The 20,254-nt window shown below is 39.7% G+C and overlaps 2 protein-coding genes across 2 annotated transcripts; both read right to left on the reverse strand.

Annotated features, from left to right (window-relative positions):
- Positions 1-1,019: 1,019 nt before the first annotated feature.
- Positions 1,020-3,110, reverse strand: si:ch211-255i20.3 (transmembrane emp24 domain-containing protein 11). The gene is made up of 5 exons (XM_034141668.1): positions 2,862-3,110; positions 2,227-2,318; positions 1,682-1,807; positions 1,413-1,559; positions 1,020-1,334 (listed from the first exon to the last, which is right to left on the reverse strand). Exons 1-5 carry the CDS (start codon positions 2,989-2,991, stop codon positions 1,185-1,187), a joined length of 645 nt encoding a protein of 214 aa, XP_033997559.1. The 5' UTR covers positions 2,992-3,110; the 3' UTR covers positions 1,020-1,184.
- Positions 3,111-5,454: 2,344 nt separating this feature from the next.
- Positions 5,455-13,871, reverse strand: spon2b (spondin 2b, extracellular matrix protein). The gene is made up of 6 exons (XM_034140623.1): positions 13,771-13,871; positions 12,233-12,500; positions 11,595-11,818; positions 9,988-10,179; positions 9,451-9,637; positions 5,455-6,497 (listed from the first exon to the last, which is right to left on the reverse strand). The coding sequence occupies exons 2-6, from the start codon at positions 12,465-12,467 to the stop codon at positions 6,319-6,321; spliced, it is 1,017 nt and encodes a 338-aa protein (XP_033996514.1). The 5' UTR covers positions 12,468-12,500; positions 13,771-13,871; the 3' UTR covers positions 5,455-6,318.
- Positions 13,872-20,254: the final 6,383 nt, after the last annotated feature.

The following is a 20,254-nucleotide window of genomic DNA, read 5'->3' on the forward strand; positions in this document are numbered from 1 at the left end:
GCACGAACTTACCTACCCTACCTTTAAAGGTGGGGTAGGTAAGTTTGAGAAACCAGCTCGAGTTACACTTTTTGTTATATTCCATGGAATGCTCTTAACATCCCGATAGCAATGAATATCTTAAGTGCTTTGACAAAAAATCCATTAAAAAATGTCATCTGTGGAAGCCGTAGCGCTGTAAAAAGCACGACCAATCATTTTAGTCGGCCCGGCTAAAATAACTGGATGGCCTACCTGCCTGTCAGCCTTCCATCTGTGCACAAACTTATCTCGTGCCCCCATTGGTCATGTGCGCGTTCGTGTGTGTTGGAGGAGGGGCTCTGTAAGGAAGTGGCAGATTTTTTCCGGCTGTGTATTTTCAAATTCTAGCGCACTCGAGCTGGTTTCTCAAACTTACCTACCCTACCTTTAAGTATAATTCTGGGGTACTTTTACTTTACTTGAGTATTTCCATTTTCTGCTACTTTGTACTTCTACTACACTATATTTCAAAGGGACATTTTGTACTTTTACTGCACAACATTGAGTTGACACTTAATTTTAACATAAATGCATGCTTTGATTATATGATAGATATGTACTACTATTTAACTCAGTAGGCCTACTTTCCAAAATGTGCGCCATATTAACGAATTACAAGGTTAAAAAACGTTTATATGTATTTTCTAATGATAAAAACGGAATAATCTAATATTCTTAAATGATACAACGTAACTAGCTAGCTAATGCACATATCCATATACCAATAGGCCTATACAGTGATACTAGCTTAATCTCGGTTAGATGAAGTATTGAAACTACTTGAAAACTTTTCTCAATTAGCTTAATATTTCAACATAAGGTAAGCAATACAGCTATACTTATATATATATATACAAACAGTTGTGTTGGTTTAAACCCCAACAAAGTATACAGTAAACTCTTGCCTAATGTAATCCAGTTTTAAGGGTGACAGAGTTGAAGAACAGAATGAGACAAAACAATAATTTGTATTTAGACGACATTCAAATAAGTGTTGGTGGATTTTATTTGACTGTCAAACATCTTTACACTTTAATTATTCTTGCCATATATAGTTTTGAATCCTAAGTATCAGCAATTGGCAGAAAGAGAAGAGTGTTTGTGTAATAGGCATTCAGTATGCACCCAATACACTTGAAGGTTTTTGCAGTCAGAGGTCATCATCAGACAAGCTTCTTGGCGATGAAGAAATCTTTGAGTCGTTTCATCTGCCAGAAACCAACCGTCAGCAGCACAGAGGTCTGCACCATGGCCCACCACAGCACTTTGCTGTTGGTGTTCTCACCAATCTGACGAAACACCTCCTCTTTCTCCTGAGAGGGAGAACATTAATATAAAACACTCTTTTCCAAAAACATTTTTTTAATTTGCACAGTAAAATGTGTTAATACCCTCTGGTACTCCTGCTGCCTGGTGATGAATATCATCTGATCTACGAGGTGTCGGAGGCTGTTCTCCAGATTCTTCATGTTGTCTTTGGTCTTGTCAGGGACGGGGTCTATCGAGTGCTCTCCCATCTGAACGTCCAAATGTAGCTTCTGCTCAGCATGATGAAGGAAAATGGGTTATTGTTCAATATAATAATATTACAATGTATGTTTTGTTGCATTTCTCCCCATCGTTTAATAATTCATTTTCTGTTTGTGTCCACAGGTCTCACCAGTCTTTCTCCAGCAAATACAGAAAACCTTGTGGAGTTGGTTTGGAAGCAAAGGTAGTGCTGACCAGAGGCGTGCGATGTGAAGGTGAATTTAGAAAATTTACCATAGCGTTTTGACATCAGAACCTAGAGAGCAGGAGAGACACTGTTAGGCCAACATTTCTTTAGCTAGGGTTTTGTCTCATTTCAAACATTTCCAAAAAAGCTGAATTGGAAATGAAAGTAAAGATTTTTTTTCTTTCTCCTACGTGAGTGAGCAAAAATCTGCGGTGGAAAATAAACAGGTGAATTTGAAGTCTTGTTCTTAATAAGATTTGCAGGACTTTTACAGTTTGGTGTACATTACTAAGTAAATTATATGAGTACTTCTTTCTACACTGTCAACAAGATGAATTATAGGTGTGTGTGTGTATGTTAGTGACTCATATATTTTATTCTTGTTTGGGTTTGCTCTGAAGGGGGAAACCAGTTATAGGCACATGTGTTAATGAACCATCACAGCGAATGTTTGACTTGGTGATTCATTTCTCCTGTGAGTGCAGTACCTCATGGTTTGGATCTCTGACTGTCACAGTGACGCCGAGGTGAGGGGAGTGGGAGAGGGCATTCATCTCCCACGGCTCCAACAAGAAATACCCTGAAGGTAAAACACAGTCTACATGAGTGCATTTAAGTACACAATCACACACAGTGGACTCAAAAACGTAATTATGACCTTGTCCTCTACAATTTTGATTTTGTGATGCTTATATTAAGCATGGAGAGGGAATAAAAGTTACATTTATATTTGATTTACAAAAAAATTATTGAATGTGTAACTATTATAATATTTAACATATACATTACTTTTATGTCTCTCACTGTAGGACTGATTGTTAGTACTTTTTCCTCTTTTTAGTACAATTAGTTACTTGTACAATAAATGAAATACTCTTAAGATTTTCCATGTAATTTTATGTTAAACAGACAAATCCGTTTTTACAAAGACTCCACTTTACTACACAAATGGCTTTTACACTTGCTGAAATAAGAGACACACCATCATGGAGGTACACATAACATTAAATTGAACTGTCACGTGGCAATTCAAAATACAGTCTTCCAAACCTTATTCCACATTGATTCCCTGTGTTTGATTGTAAACGACACTCAGGAGGAATATTCCCTCTCCAGGACTCACCGGTGACGAGCATGCCTTCAGGAATCTCCTCGATGATGCACTTTTGCTCCTGCTCTCCGAGATCAAAATACATGGCTGCTGCCAACACCAGGTAACACTGGAAGAGAAAGCCAATGCCTCGCAAACTCATTTTCAGCTAACAATGAGCTATTCAATTACAATACACTGAACAGTGAACAAATGTTTGGCATGTAGGTTCAGTTTTTCGTAGATCTCCAAATTCTAATTCCAGATGTATTTGCCATTGACTATAGACAAACCCACATGTCCTTCAGCATATATTTGAAGTGGGAGGTAAGAGGGACAGTTTGAGTGTGAGAAACTCACAGGTGCTATTTTGTGTGACGAGACCTTCTGGTCAATTTGTGACTGGTTAAACTGGGAGCCAATAGTAAAGCTGTTAAGAATAATGAGTAACAGGACAGACCACTTCCTGCAGACTAAGGGACAGTCTGACTTACACACTGCTAAAGTCAAATGCTTTAGAAAAAACATCATGAATCAACATTGCAAAAACAACTTGAAAAAGAGACATTTGACGTTGACATTGTGACATATTAACAAAAAAAGAACCTGTGGAATTAAACTGCTAAAATAGAGAAAATATCTACAAACTATTATATAACTGTAAAAGATTAGGGTTCATGGGATTACATATGTTGATGTTGCAGGAGACTGCTCTGATACTGCTGTAAGTGTAATTCCAACCGAGGGCCAAGTGCTTGCTCTCTCAAAATGTATAGATGCTGAACTTTGCCCTAAGGGTCAACTCACTAGCTACAGAAAGATGCAAGAAAGGTAACATGTTCAGAAAAGTGCTCATCTGATGTAGATGTCTTTCAAAATTAAGAATATATTAGCAAACTGTACTGTAGTACAGTGATTTATGGCAAACCTTGAAAAATTGGACAAATGCACTTCTCATCTGGCCTACTGATTCCTGTATATTTTTTTAAACATGGTGTTCACCTTTGAACCTTTTTAAGATTTAAAGATTACCACTGTCACAGTGTGGGTTACTACAGTATTAAACAGAGTTCAAACGTTGTTGAAAATTGAAAGCCAAACCATAACATACAGTAGTGCCATAAACCAACCCTAGACGAGGTCACTTATAGGATAAAGTAAACCAACCCACAACCCCCCCACACACAGAATAAATCATCTCATATTTAGCATCTGCAAAAGTTGTTTCTACTCAGTCAGCAAATAATCAGATTTCCTTCTCATTCCACACTTTTTTTTTATATGTTGGATGAATACTTGAAGGGGCCCTATAATGCTCGTTTAGGTTCATATGTGTATGCAGTGTCTCTACTGCGACATGTTAACATGCTTTAATGTTCAAAAAGCTCTTTATTTTTCTCATACTGGCTGTGCTGCAGCACCTCTTTTCACCCTCTGTCTGAAACCAGAGCCCAGTCTGCTCTGATTGGTTAGCTGGCTTGCTCTTTTCTGATTGGTCAACTACTGAGAGATGTCCCTTCCCTTAGCCTATCAGGTCAAATGTGTTGGAGCGCAAGCCAATAGAAGAGCAAGTGTTACATAGTAATGTCACTATGCTACGGAAGTAAACAAAGGAGTCCAATGGAGGTGTTTCAGGCAGGAGGGGGAGGGGGGGGGGGGGGATGAGTGTGTATGGGGAAGAAACTCCCTCTGCAGGGACATTTGGGATTTTAGCCTTTGCAGACCATTTACATGCACAAAAACCTCTATAAGACACTACAGGAAAGGGAAAACCACAAAAGGCGTAATAGGACAATCAATTTGTTTAATATCCCTGACACTGAAATAGCTTATTTCTGTCATTTTAAAAACATTTTCAGAATATAAATATGTACAGAATTTACTTTGGAAACATTTGAAAAACACACTGTGGCAAAACTATTTAGCATAATGTAATATTGATCATAGTACCAGATACTTGGCATTTACTTTACACTTACATGTCTCTGACTTTCTGTCTCAGTCCTTTTCTTGTCCCTCGCCATTCAAACCGGAAGGAGCTTCCTCCTGCACCAGATGTTCTGACTACTGCTGTTCACTAAAGAAGCAAACTTTCTCTCCGTTTCAAATTGTGTTGTCGTCATCCTGCCAAGAAACCTCCTCTGAAAAAATAGGTCACTTCAAGTGTAGCTGCTGTCTGTTCTGCCTATTAAATGTAACTCCTGCTTTAGAGTGGGATGTTTTGCACTGGACGTCACAGCTTGAAGTGTGCTGTGTGAGATTTCAGACCTTGTGGGCTAAATCAACATTTGGTGAACTGTTTTAAATAGTTGAGCGCATTAATCAGTTTTATGACCAACACTTCATCAGGGTGAATCCTAGCCAGCATCAGGCTTCAACTCCGGTTCTCCAGTTAATAGTATTTCTCTCTAAATTCAATTTGATCCTGCAGCCACAGTGTTAGTAATATTGCCCTTGGAGCCCAAATGTGTGATTCAGATTTAAAGGTCAAACAGTGCACTGAGCAAAGGGCACTAAAGAATTATTAAACTCACAAGTGTTATTGTGATTATATAGGCGATACGACTCTGTACACGATGAAGTATCTGTCGCTTTCTTGAAGAAACCGAAATCAATGAGATCACAATATCTTTAGATGTATTTACACTTTATTGATCATACAGAAAACATGTTTTTTTGGTACATTTTTTAGCATTTTTTACAAAAGCAATGGACTTATATCTCAATAACATAGAGGAATACAACTTATAGATTCAGACTTGATATACTGTACACTACAGGTTAAAATCCTGTAATAAATATATTCTTTGTCTTCAGGCAAACAAACATAATCTCTCTTTAAAAATTGTGTTTTGAATGTGGGGAGGATGGTACATTAATGTCGATGTCTGACTCATTTTGTTGCTAGCACTACATCAATGCTAATGGATATAAGAAATCATTTGTGCCTGAGTTTATTCAAATGTTCTGTTCAGTATAGCGTTTCAGATTATTATTAATATGGATTTATTTCAACATCTTCTTTTTGGAAGCTCCTGGGGTTTATAATCCACAGTTGGCAAACACATTTCTATGAGCTTCAGAGATTTCAAATGAAACCAAATTATAATGTTTTTGGTGAATGGCTGAAACAGCATTGTGCTATTCCCTGTCAAATTGTATAATCTGCCAAAACAGAATTGGTGTCTAATAGCTATTTTGCCAAACTACACCTCTCTAGTGCTGTCAGATATATCAATGTGACTTCAGGAAGATACTTGTTCTGCTGTTTAACAGTCAATAATTACATTAGTCATTTCCACAGACAGAAGGCAAAGCCAGGGAGGAAATGAAGGAGTCTTCTTCATCGTATTTAAGCCTCAAGTGAATACAGTACAGCCCTTTTTTTGTTGTTTCTCCGTCTTCTTCCTTTCCTTCCCTTCCTCCCTTTTCTCTCTTTCTTCTCTCTCCTCTCCTTCCTCTCCTTCTTCTCCTTCCTTTCCTGGCTTAGTCATAAACAGTGGTCGGGGAAGCACTTTCTCTCTTCTTCCAGCAGGGGGCAGGCTAATCCGTTGTTGGCTGGGTGCATTATGACATAGCGTGTGCGGTGCCTCACGCCCGAGTCTCCACACTTGCTTTTGCACAAACCCCATGGAGACCACACTGACACCTCGCAGTCCAGAGGGGTATCTGCAGTGAGAGGGAGGGAAATATAATCACATTAACATTTAGACTTGGTTTGTCATTGTTTTCTAGCTCTTCAGAAATCAGAATTCCTCTCTTCGTCCCGCAACAGGGAAATGTACATTATTGCAACAGAAGAAGTATATCTATTTTTTATATATCAATTCAAAGAGGTAACTGCAAAGGACTCTCTTTCCCCCTTATGACTGTATTTATTTTTTGGAAGCTGCAAATGGCTGATTTTTGTGAGTCTCTTTAATAAGTTTGAATGGAAAGGAGAGGAATAAGTCATAAAAGGGCAACATGCTGGCATTCAACCCTTATTTTTTGTTATCAAAGTGTATACATTAGTTACAAAGAATGGTGGCATGCTGTGTGTGCAGCTCTTTATGAACAGAAAGCTACGCTAATAGATTATTGGCGGTGGTTGTGCTGCTGAGGTATGTTTAATTATCTAATATAACCTTTATTGAATTAGCGTTTTGCTGACCATGCTTGTCTCATTTTTGATACACTTAATGAGTAACCTGCAGCCGATAGGGATTCTGAGCCGTGCTAAAAGGCACTTCTACTGTAATACAGGGAATTAGAGCACATCTTGAACTTTTTCGTTCTCCAACTTGTTGAACTTGCCGGGCTTCCTCCATCAACCTTGTTGTGAGTTCCCTTACAGCTGATTTGTATCACAGATTTAGCTGTGAGTTAAGAGTAGAAAAGCAGAAGGATGGGAGGCTGTACGGAAGCTACATGGAAGGAAGGAGGGATGGAACAAGCTAATCAAATCCTCCTTCATCTTGTGTGTCCATTAAGGACCTAAAAAGGATAACATGATAAAATGATGTAAGACCCAAAGATGATTTATCTTTTTGTATCCCAAAGATCGAATGTACTGTACAACAGGTGATTTCTAATCTGTTATAAGAGTTGTTGTTCAAGCCCCCGGGAGAAGGCATATAAGAGACAGAGGGATTCATGGAGGGAGGGAAAGATAAACAGACAGAAGGGTAAGATGTCACATTGGGATCAAGGCAGGAAACCCCGACAGACTCCTGGCTGCTCTCTGTTGTTTGTTGATGGGTTGTCAGGGGAACGGACTTGTAGTCTGTGATGCTGAGTCAAGCCTTTGCATTTACCCTGAACATCGAACCGCCTGCCAGTCAGACACTCTATCTGTTTCTCTTTTCCTGCCACAAAAACCTGTTTAGACTTCCAGTGGTAAGAGATGTTTTTATAAAAGGTTATTTTTCCCTCTTTAGAGTACATCACTGTATTGTTTGGCTTTGCTTTATAGTCTCACACACTCTTGGTTTTTCCTACTTCGCCTTCTTTTCTTACTTACAGTCGGGCTTCTTTTTACACCAACCACTAATCTGTGAGTCTTAATGTTTAACAGTCTGAGAACCATCATTAAATAAACACAGCTTCATCTAATGGGTCCAGATCTGGTTAAAGCAAACGTGTTGGGATCTCATTTTAGGTCACGACCAAAACATTGCTGTACAGAATTTCTCTCTTTCACTTATTTATCCTCTCATCTTTAGAGTTTTCCACTGGATGCCAGATGTGCCTCTGGTATTTTCTGATGCCCTGCTTTCACTTGGTTTCTATGGTTTATGGTTAGTAGCAATTAAGTTTGTGTGTGGCCTGTAATGGTTTCCAAATGAAAGCAATTGAGTCAGCAATAGACTTAGTCCCAAGCTCCTACATCTGTTCTTTTGCAACCACTTAATCTCTTTTTAATATGTAGATTAATCGACCAGTGCAAATTGTGCTAACTCATTATTTGCATGGTTTAGATTTTTTTATTTTACACCAAGGAAATATTCAAAAATTGATTTTCTGTTGGACATTTAGATCTGTTAGTCAAATATACCATGTTTACATTCAGTGTTTCCGACCAAAGTGAATTGTATGTACATTTAGGGTTTACCAAATCCTGTTGATCGCATTTCCTTTCTCATAAAACATCTGCAAAGCCAATTTCTTGAATGTTTAAAATCGTTTATGCTTGCTAGCTTGTCGTCTGCTTCCCTAGCTTTTCTGGCGCATTGTTGGACTCTACAAAACTGTCACCCACTGATGATCAGCTGCAGTGGCGAGCCGTGAGCTTTATACCTACATGTAGGCCCTCTAACCCCCACCCCTTCCCTCGAAAAAAAGAAAAAAAAATAGTTATTACGTCACAGCGTATACTTCAGCGGAATATCAAAACAACGGCCCAGGGTGCAAAACGCATCAATGACAGCGACCCTCTACCACACAAAACAACACCTGTGAACCCAATTTGTGTTCTTTGACATTGAAAATGATATTGCATTGTGTTTGTTACTTTCGTTGCAGTTGTATGTCTTAAGTGTAATTTGGCATGCTTTTATTTTGAAGGCGAGTTCACGCTGTTGACAGGAAGTTGTTGTTGCTATGGAAACAAGAAAAGTTTCACAGCGGGCGGAACTCGTCATAAAGTCCGCGATAATAAAACCCACCCATTTAGAGGGAAGATATGATTGGTCAATTGTACTGTCATTTGACATTACTCTCTCGTTCAGTTACTATAGCGGGCCCTCGCAGAGAGGCCCGCTATAGTAACTGACATTCAAACAGAGACTGAACAGGCAGATTCGAAGGATTTATTTCTTTGGAAATGTTATTTTATTAAATCAAGTTTTTTTTTGGTAAAACTAATGAAAAATATAACAAAAATAATATTAAAAAAATATATATTTAAAAAAAATATATATGTTTTTAATGTTTTTAAATATTATTTTTTGGAATATCTTAGGCCCTCACAGAGGGCCTAGAGGGCCCTGACGGCTCGCCACTGATCAGCTGAACAGTGTGAAACCAGATGTAGTTTTTAAACTTGTGTTTGTTTTAAGGCTGCGTATTATTCTTTGCGCAAGTCCCTTAAACTCATCAACATACCCCATCCAGTGTGAGTATTTCTGCTCCTCAGACTTACTTATGAGCTGTTCTTCAATCTCGTTTCCTGTTGGCAGTAGGTTGGACTCTGTGGGCTCCACAAGCAGGCTGATGATCTGATTGGTCTTCTTTATCTTGGTCAGCATCACCTTGGCAATTGGCGGCAGGTGTTTCAGGCGGCGGTAATAAAAGGAGTTAGCAGGGTGACTGGGGTAGGAAGAAGTGATCTGTGGAGGGGAAGTGGACAAGGAATAAAAGTGAATATATGTGGATTGTTTGGAGATGAAAGAAGGAATCAACATTTATATTGACATCATTGAGATAAGGTCAGATAGATTGTGTGTTGAGTAGTTTGAGTACTCAAGTGTTCATGCCAATGATTTTCAAATTGTGCTGTCGACCCTTAAGGCTTTTGTTCTATCTTCTGTTGAAATGATTGAATTTAGTTTTTCTTCACACACACAACAATGTTCCCACATTCCTGGTTGTATCATGTTAAGCTCTTGTTCCTGTTCACACCATTTGTGTTATTTGGCTTTGGATTGACGGATGTTGCACTTGACTCAGGATGACCCACCGGTGTAATTTGGTCCTGTGGGAGGGTCTCGAAGTTTGGAGAAGAGAAGGTGAACCCGCTGTCAGTTCCTGCGTCGTACGGGAAAAGATCCAGAGACACATTCTCTTTCCACTGGTCGCCGTCACACAGGTCGATGCTCTCCACGCCCACAAACCAGTCTGGGCTAGGAACGAGACGTACGAGGAATGACAGCTGCAGAAAGAGGGGAGGAAGTAGACCGTGGGGAGGGAGATGAAGTGAGTAAGAGAGAAAAGAGGGAAATTAAGAGGTGGGTTGGAGTGAGCGATGGAGATAAGGAAAAAGAGGAGAAAGAGGTGGGAAGGAGAATGAAATCGGTTGTTATTTCATGTCACCGGGTTTGATCTTAGTGTTAGTCCTTGGATAACTATTTGACCTCATGATGTATCAGTTTGACAGTGGGTTAAAGCCACAAAGAAAAATAGATTATTTCAATAAATGTATAAACTTGATGGATCCATTCATTTAACTTCTACAACAGCACCTGAACTATTACAAATGAATGTATCCTACACTGTGGTTCAAGATCTTGGTGTTATGCTGGCAGTTGATTATTCAGCCGATTGCCTCAGGTCCAGATGAGGAGTGGGCTACAGAGGTCTGGTAAACTCACTTCTTCTAACTCCAAAGCCCAGATTTCTTTTCATTTTCAGACTTGTAGTCTTCAGCCTAACTTGTAGTCCAATAACTCACCCACCTCCCTACACATGTGTGGTTATGTAAGCAACCGAGTACAGTTTGTTTTGGTTAGGGTCTTCTGTCTCTCCAACTGGCCTTTTTCCATTTCTCTCACCTCCTAAATCACACTCGCGCCTCCTCCTCCTCACTCTCCTTTCTTGTCCAAGCCTAACATTGTTTTTGGTCAGACATGTCCCCAACTTTATGATCTACCCTGAGACTCATCAGTAGAAAGTTTAACAGCCAAACCATGCAGAGTTGTACTTACTTTGTAGAGACATAAATTGAACTTGCTACATTTCGGAAGCTCTCTTTACGATGCAGCATATATGGAAACAAAACGCTCTGTACCAAGTTTTATAGAAGCATCAACCGTTTTGCTGCATCAGAACCACTCAAAAAGGAACAATGCAGCACTTTCTGACAATGTAATGCTTTTTTAATGATCAATAATTAACAGTAGTGTGACTTATTACTTGCCTAGTTTTATATTTTTAACAACCCTTGTCTCCTTTTTATTGTTTGGGCTTTTTTACTCACAATTGCTGGGGTAAATAAAAGTGAATGCACCCCAAAAATAATTGTACACTGACCAAATATCGTGTTGGTTAAAGATGTACCAGTTAGGACCTCGGCAAGATGCAATGGATTCAAACAACAATATAATCATTCTCAGAAAAACTTTCATTTTCACTCGTAAATAATTTGTTTATAATACGGTCAAACTAGAAATCTGCGTGATCCATGAACTTGATTATTTGGCTTTGTCTATTGGTAATACAATATCTTCATATGCTGATAGGAATGATGGCTAAGAGAACATTTCATCACCTTGTTATATTGACCCTTTAGATACAAGTCTCTGATGTACCTGTGCCAGAGTGAAAGGAACCAGGTGTTGACAGACTTACATAAGAGTGCCTGGCGAAGACCTCAAACTCTGTCTTCATCTGGCCCGTTCCTCCCTTGACAGCGGGAGCGGAGACGATCCCATAAACACTCTGGATGCGTTCGCCGGCCGCCTCCACTTCCTTCATGAGCGTCCAGGCCTCGCCCTTCTCCGCAAACTCCCTCACTCCGTTGCTGGCAAACTCATTACGCTGCCATATGTGGAAGTCAGTGCTGTGGGTCACCCCTAAGAGCAAAGAGAGGGGGATAGGAAGTCATGTGATATACAACAAATATTATCTTAAAAATAAGGTTATGTTTTTATTTGTAAAACTTTGTAATGTCTTTGTGTCTTATTGAGAAGATCATTGGCATTGGTTGATGTTGGAAATGGAGCTGCTGTGATGCAAGTCAAATTTCAGTCTTGATCTGACAATAAATGATTATCGTAATGTATTCAATGGGAAGAAACATTTATTATTTTTTAATTATAACAAATAGGAGACATTTTGCAATTAACTTAACAGGACATTATTCTGTGTTGAGTAATTTTTGGAAATTAGTTTCCACACTAACTCCGTGTTGCTCAATCAGTATATTATTCCACATATGCTGCCATTACTGTGACCACCAGTTAGACGGTGTCTTGCTGTGCACTTACCGATGAGGTTGGACCACTGAGCAGGGGGTCGGTACACAGGATACTGTTTAGGGAAAGCTGCTTGGGTCCACTTCCCAGAAAACGTTAGCTTGTACTGGGCTGTTTCTGAGGCCGTGCACATGGGGACGTCAGTAGGGACGGGCATTGAGTGAACGCCTTGGCCCAGAGTCAGCATCATGAGGATCAGGTGGTAGAGAGCCTCAGAGAAGGAGAGGATGTTCCTTGTGGTGTCCATGGTAATGGGGTTTATTTAGGGAGGATAAATGACCTGAAGATGGAAAAGGATGGCAAAGAAAGGAGAAATAATAGTAGTAACATTACTATCAAGATGCTGGTGTAAACTCCACATGCTTTAAAACTTTTCATGATTTCTGCTCTGATGTACAATTGCTTGATTATTGAGATTCAAATGCACAAGATGATTTCTTTACTTCTTTAGTTCTTGTGCATTTAGAGTTAGTAAGTCTTATTCATTTATTTTTGGATGTACAGAATATGTGCAGTCTTTCTTCCTTTCCTGCCTGATATGCTACAGTACAAGACATGATTGACTTGGTGGGATGGCAGAGCGTCTGTCTGCAGTATCAGTGCCGAGTTTAACAAGTTTTAACAAGCGGGGCATGTGAGTCAGAGAGACACTGTCTTACTTAAGCGTCCCCCACTGTTTTTCCACTGTTTAGACTTGTAAAATCAGGCAGGAGTAGATCTTGCAATAATGGAGAAACAAATAGTGTGGTGTTTGTTGTTGCTGTGGTTACAGCCTGGTGAGCTCAACATTCCTGCCACAAAGAATAAAGCAAATCCAGCTGACTTTCCTAACTTAATATAATTTATAATATCATGATTGGCAGCTACATGGGACTCGTCCTACAACCTCCTTGGACTATTTCAATGGCTGTTCACTAGTTTAGCTATTCTCTCTCAGGTCCTTCTCTTTTAACTGTATTATTAAGGACTATTGCATGAATGGATGAGAGTCCCTGACTAATGAAGAACTAAGTGTTCCCCAGGGGGAAATTCATTTTCTATGAAGCACATTCTCGCAGCAGATCTTTGCCTCGAAGAGGAAATACATGAGCAGCATGCAAATATAGTGATGTGCAGTTTCCTTAATCAAGTAGACCACCCAGTATTACATTCTGCTTAATGCAGAGTTAGTAAATGTGGACAAAGATTTGCTCCTAATATAGTCATTTTAAATGTAGCTTAAAGGTAAGGTAAGAACATATTTTTCAGTTTACATATGTTCACAAAAGTGGAGCAGGATGTGTTTTGCTACAGATATTTGCATTCCACGGCAACACTACCCTTCCTAAATAAAACACATTGCAACCACATCAATCTGTGAAATGCACACTTTATTTGGTATCTGAATTAGTTTGTTCTTAAGTATGATTGTATACAATTCTACCATGACATAAGTAATTATACATGCATATTTGGTAGAGCTACATGTTCAGCTGACATTTCCTTAAATATAAACATCTCAGTGCTGCCTCTGGGAAACATAATGAAGATGTGGTGGAGAAGCTACTCACTGATTTTGCCCAGGCTTCCAGGTGGATGGATGGTTGCAGCAGATGAGTGGAGAGGAGGGCTGGAGGTGAGGAGAAGGGGAGAGGAGGGCGGTGGCTGTCGCGAGGAGAGACTGCAAAGCTCCAAGTCTTTTTCTCGCCTATTTATGTCTTCCAGGAGGTTCACCCCTCTCTCTCCCCCCTCCTTCAAACCTCTTTCTCCACTCCCCTCTCAAACTTTTTTCACTTTTCTTTCAATACTCTCTATCTGCCTGTCAGTGACTCCCCTGCTCCCTTCATGGCCTTTGACTTTGGCTCTCCCTCCCCACTCTCTGCGCCTCTGTCTGTTTAAGTAGCCCATTAACTGGCTAATGTGTTCAGCAGTCCTGGATGCACTGACAGCGGTCCTGTGCAGCACCATGGGTAGAGTGTCATTTCACAGTATGAAACTGTATATACCTACATATATGAACAACGAGGCTCATAATGTATCTCTAGAATTCCCTGAATGTCTCTTGGTCATGGTTTTTTTAATCCCAGTGCTGTTTTTTGACTTCATGTCAAGTTATGTGGCCTTTTTCACAGTCAGTTTGCATAACTTCTTTGATGTTATGCCTCGTCAAGCTAGTTAAAGTATTATCCGACAAGATATGGAGGAATTATTTGCCTTAAATTATAAGGATATAATGTGTTTGATGTTTGGCAAAACCTTACAGATTTAAGGTGAAACCCTAATTTGATTGAAATCTTACGGCACCCATTCAGTGATTTATTTAATTCCCAAATTGCACTCCATAGTTTATTAGATTGTGTATCATCCTGGCAGCAGTTCACTTAATTTAGTCATTGTTTTGTTGCTTTAACACAGAAGAAATAAGGTATGTCTGAACCTCAAAGAGCCCCAGTTGGCGTTTTTTCAATTAGCAACTAAAAAAATTCACTTAGTAGTGTCTCTTCCCTTCCAAAGAAGAAGAGGTAAATCTCACTCAATCTACAGATGCTTTGGTCGAAATGAGACTAAAACTGTTGGTAAATGGTAAATGGACTGTATTTAAATAGTGCTTAATCCAGCCTTTACAACTTCTCAGAGCACATTTGATTTAGAAGAGACAACCACATGACCTCACAGCCAATAACGTCCTCATTATATAGCAGTGGTGAACCGTCAGGGCCTTCAAGGTATTCAGAGAATACCCTGGAACACAAAATCAAATAAATTATATAAATAAAATGTAATCAAATGTAAATAAAATTAATAAACGAGAATGGTATCTGTGTTGTTGGTCTGTAAAATGACAGTGTTACGTTGATTTGTTTGTCCTTCTCGGTCCATGCACTACGCATTTCAGTAGTTTCGCGTTAGAAAAAAAATGCAACCAATCAGATATTTTTCTGGGTCTCTGGGTAGAATATCCTTCAACCAAGGTATTCTATATCCTTGATAGAATGCCCTGGCCCTTACACTGAATGAGAGCGTACGTTTGGATTGACAGTTTGATCAACCAATCATATATTGATTTGGAGCCAATGGGCGTATTCTTTCAGAGTTTCCCTCGGTTCCAGGGTACTCTAGAACAGTGGTTCCCAACCTGGGGGGGCGCCAGGCCTCAGATGATTTGAGGCCAAATATCATATTTAGACTTTTTTTTTTTTTTTTACATATAATTGTAACGCAATACATGATTGTCACTAAAAGCCTTGTCTCTACATTACAATAAAATATAAAAAATAATTGATTAATTAATTTTAATAAAAATTGAAGTTAGTAGCTATTATAGGCATAAAAAGACAGAAATGTATAATTCTTTCTTTAATAGAAATGTTTCTTCTGCCCGTAAAGTGTCCAAACCAGGCTTTTCTGGATAAGCGCATTTTTAAAACATAGTCATTGTCCATGCCGGTTTCAGATTATTTGTCACAGTTGCTCCGATCAGATCGGTCTCCTCCATTTTGTAGATTATTTACGACTTTTGAATCCACATAAACACATCGGCAAAATCCGGCTTACTTACTTGAGCATGTGTTTTAAACAGTTTAATCCCCTTGTGAATTGTTTCCACTTGCGCCGTCCGTTAATTTCTTCATACAGCGGGAATCCAAATATATTAATCATGAGTCCAATAACCATCAAAGTCACTCCAATAGTGCTCCTTAATTACGCTTTCATCCTCCTTTAACAAAATACTTCACATTCATCCAGTTTGTGACAGTAGTTGTAGCATTTTTTAGACTTTTAAACTTTAATTACCGCTGTTGACTTCCAACAGGAGTCGTTTGGGGGGGGGCTCTTGGGAAAAAAGGTTGGGAACCCCTGCTCTAGAAGGCCCGTTAGTTCACCGGCTCGAGACAGAGGATCCAGCGTAAGTGCTACGTGGGAATTCATTTGAAGTTTTATTGTTTTTTTTACGTCGAAATGGCAACAGGTGAAGATGATGTTGTTGTTAGTACCCTTTTCAAGACGACCATTCAGTGAAAATATGGACATTATAAAAAAAGGCCATCCAACGCAAAGTGACTGCCTCCGTGACGTCCGTCTGACTAGAACAACCGCATTTTCGAATCCGGGGGGGGGGTGTCTACAGAAGGTCCAGTTGTGATAGACACGGTTAGACACTGTCATATAGATGTTGTGTTTTGAGCCACGACAAACGCCAAAATTGTGCTTCCAACAGACTTAATAATGCTTGTTTTAGTATAGCTTATTACCAGAATGTCCTTTTGCTACTGAATCATTTGTTATTTATTTTTACAGTTTAACCACAACAAAAGACAACAACCCCCCTTTAATTAATACAAAGGGCCACCAAAGTGATGCAATAAGTCATGCATTCAAATATAGTCACATTATCAGCAGTTTATCATCTTTTGAGCTGTAATTTTCAGCTGTCGTCACACATTTCCTTGAAAGAAAACACAAGAAAATACTGTAAACAAACTCACAAAAACCCGTTGCCACAAACAGGAAGTGTTTGTGGTCACATTTGTTGTTGACATCTCCAGGTGAGGCTGGACATAAACAGACGAGGCAGTGTCGCTCAGAGTGTTTTACAATGTGTGACGAACACACCTACGGGCAGCCATGATAACAGCCGCTGTTTTTCCCCGGATACCGTGTTGTGCGTCTTTATTCTCTCAGACAAGTTATAGAGGCTATTTGTGTGTGTGTGTTTGTTTGTTTGTGTGTTTGGGGGTCTGTGGCGTGGTAATTGACTTACTGAACCTGGAGATTGCAGAAAACACTCCACACAGACATGTGCAAATAAGTGCCAGCATGCACATCTAATCATTTCCATATGGTCACATGTCTTACACACACACACACACACGCGCGCACACACACGCACACACACACACACACACACACACACACACACACACACACACACACACACACACACACACACACACACACACACACACACACACACACACACACCAGTTGCCCTAAATGAACCTTTCTCAATTTCCAGGATTTATTGTTTATATTTCAGAGTCCAGTGGCATTTGAAAAGGGAAAGTTAACTCATAACCACCCTGGTAGCTCTTGCACAGTGAACAGTGCTGTACTGTATTCAGTTTCTTGAGAGTCGTGGAGCTTAATGAGAAAAGGAAGCAGCCTGGACGATGGGCCTGAAGTGGATGCTTTTCAGTTTAGGTTCCTGGCACACTGAAATCTGCTGGTTGAATTCATTAGATGGATTAGCAGTTATCATCACGTCAGAAAGCAGTGGGGTGCAGAGATCCACATGCTGCAGTGTCCTGGATCAAGCCCCTGAATCCCAACCAAGTCCTGATCTGTTTCTCTGATGCAGAATGAGTAGGAATAGCAGTAGCAGTAGTGACAGTGTCACTGTTGGAAGGCAACAGTCCCCAAGGTCCAGTTATGCGTTAGCTCAGTTGTACAAGTTTGAACATGTTTATTAACTCCATTTTTATGAGCCCTTCTAGAGCAGCAATGATTAGTTAGTAAATGAACAACAATCGCTATTTTGATAATCTAATCATTTGTTTTTGTTGATAGACTAATTGTTCTATTGTAAAATTGCCTGTGAACAAAAGAATATATCTTTGGGTTTTTGAATGACAAAACAAGACCCTTAAAGAAATCTCTTTGGAATCTGAGAGACTGGGACTAACATGTTTTACTATTTTCTGTAAATTCACAGACAAAACAAACTGAAGATAATTGTCAGACAAATCGATAATGAAATAACATTCAGATGCAGCCCTATTTGTTGACTTTTCGTAGGCTCAAGACAGGTAATTATTGACTTTTAAATCGGTAGGTTAATTGCAAATCCATATTTATTTGCCTCATCTTTTGATTTAATGCCATTGTGCAGCCTTCAATATTTAAATATGTTATTCCGTGCTGCCTGATTTTTTTGTGAATATTGATTCTATACAGGAAAGTCACACTTCAATACAGTTGTTGATCAGGAAACACATGTCACTTATTGTCACATACAGTACACTGTCCATGGTCCCAGCTTGCATTGTTTTGTTATTGTCTGTTTCTGTGGCAACGGACAACTTCCCTAGGTGAACGATTGCCAATTTGTGCTTTATGTTTTAAGCATATGACTCAAAACGTAAAGGCAGGTCTTGATTTAAAAACACGCTGTACCCAGTCTGAGAATATAGTGTTTATGTAGGAAACGACCAGTTCTATGATGTCTATAAAGGAAGCTGTAAAAACCTGTGGAGGGGAGAGTCTAGGAGATTACACCACAAGGACCTTGGCCAAAAGGCAAGTGGCACGTATCTGCTGCAACTGAAGTGGGATGTTGTTACATATTGTGGTGCGAAGCTGTGAGGTCTGTCAGTATTCTATATATTTCAGTTGACATCACTACGGTGAATGGATATAATAAAATCACCAAAAGAGAGGCTCAACCTACTCAATCTCTGCATCTGGCTTTCAAGCTGGCTTCATAGTGTGTTTAAACTGAAAGATGACTATAATGTGTTAATCTGAGACCTCAATGTTTCTTGTATTATACATCGAGGTTTTATCACGCTGAAGCATTAGGAAATAATACACTATCATCAATCAAATCGGAAATGTTAATTTAAGCAGCACACCTGTGACCAATTTCTGACACACTTGCTCACTTCTTAGCTTCATACCAGGTGGCCATGTGGTGGCCAAAATATGGAAATTGATAAATTCAAATTAACTTTTTATCGTCACACATCCTATATAATCCCTAGCATAGTGGCAGGGGTATATATACAGTGTCGTGCCATACTCAAGGGCACCATGGCAGTGCCAAGGTGACAAACTGGCCCCTCTCCATTGAAAAGTTCCCTCTGTAGTTGGTCCGGTCGGGTATTTGAACCAGGGACCCTTCAGCTGCCTCTTGATCTCATCTGATTATTCCATGAATTAAAATGACGAGATGAGATGAAGATACAAACATTTGGAAAGCCTTCTTTGCGGTTCCTCTTGTTTGGTCTTTTACTTGCTTAACTTTACATTCAAATGCACTGATTAACTTAAGCTGAACAGCTAATTGGTTGGGTGACCTTTTGCAGAATGAAAGTCTGTGCAAATGTTGGTTTCGTAAACTGCTGCTCACGGTGCTCCTTGAATCAGCAATACTTACCCTTGGCTGTACCCACTAACCTCACTGGTGTTTCATATGAATGAAGGTTGTGAAACAGATTCAATCTTTTTTTATATGCAGGCACAGACTTTCATTGCTAAGAAATATCATCCAAACGCTGGTTTACAAGCCAGAAAGAACGTAAGCCAACTAACATTGAACTTTCTAGCAGAAACTGGAAGTAAGACAGAACACTTCGATTTTGGTGACAGGGTGAATGTCAAGATGCTAAAGGCCACCAAGGGGCCACCGTATGTTAACCAAATGCACTGGAAAGCCTGTAAACAAGGGGCTTTGTGTGTTGTTGGGGTAACGGCTGGTGTTTATTTGGTGACAGAACGTGAGGTCATTGTTTTGACTCTCTGGCTTGGTTTAAGAGATATTTAGCACAACTGAAAGACCCACAGACATGCAAACATGGACCACAAGAGGGGTTGAGTCATCAGAATTCAAACAAAGACACACACACACACACACACACACACACACACACACACACACACACACACACACACACACACACACACACACACACACACACACACACACACACACACACACACACACACACACACACACACACACACACACACACACACACACACACACACACTCATGCATGCATGCAGTAATTCACAAGTTTACACACAGTAAATAAAACAAAGAACACATATTTAACCTGTCAATCATTATGAATCAGTCACTCACTTCCTGTTTCTTTTGCGCAACGCACAATAACACACGATAACAGACACACACACACACCTGGTCTTAACATTCAAACCTTTTTCACACTGTTCTCGCCCCTAACCCCCACTCAGAGTATCCCGGGGGTCTTGTTAGAGCAATAATCACCCCTGCTTTCCGGGAATAATTTCTTCCACTGTGTGGGAGCAATT

The sequence above is a fragment of the Trematomus bernacchii genome, unplaced genomic scaffold (assembly GCF_902827165.1).
Source record: "Trematomus bernacchii unplaced genomic scaffold, fTreBer1.1, whole genome shotgun sequence".
NCBI classification, from domain to species: Eukaryota; Metazoa; Chordata; class Actinopteri; order Perciformes; family Nototheniidae; genus Trematomus; species Trematomus bernacchii.

Excerpts from the sequence above, each read along its gene's own strand:
- si:ch211-255i20.3 (XM_034141668.1), bottom strand. The coding sequence starts at position 2,991 with ATGAGTTTGCGAGGCATTGGCTTTCTCTTCCAGTGTTACCTGGTGTTG. Across the intron at positions 2,319-2,861 it reads TGAAGGCATGCTCGTCACCG|GGTATTTCTTGTTGGAGCCG; the intron begins GTGAGTCCTGGA and ends TTTTACCTTCAG. Across the intron at positions 1,335-1,412 it reads GGCAGCAGGAGTACCAGAGG|GAGAAAGAGGAGGTGTTTCG; the intron begins GTATTAACACAT and ends TCTCCCTCTCAG.
- spon2b (XM_034140623.1), bottom strand. The coding sequence starts at position 12,467 with ATGGACACCACAAGGAACATCCTCTCCTTCTCTGAGGCTCTCTACCAC. Across the intron at positions 11,819-12,232 it reads TCAGTGGTCCAACCTCATCG|GGGTGACCCACAGCACTGAC; the intron begins GTAAGTGCACAG and ends CTTTGCTCTTAG. Across the intron at positions 9,638-9,987 it reads CACAGGACCAAATTACACCG|ATCACTTCTTCCTACCCCAG; the intron begins GTGGGTCATCCT and ends TCCCCTCCACAG.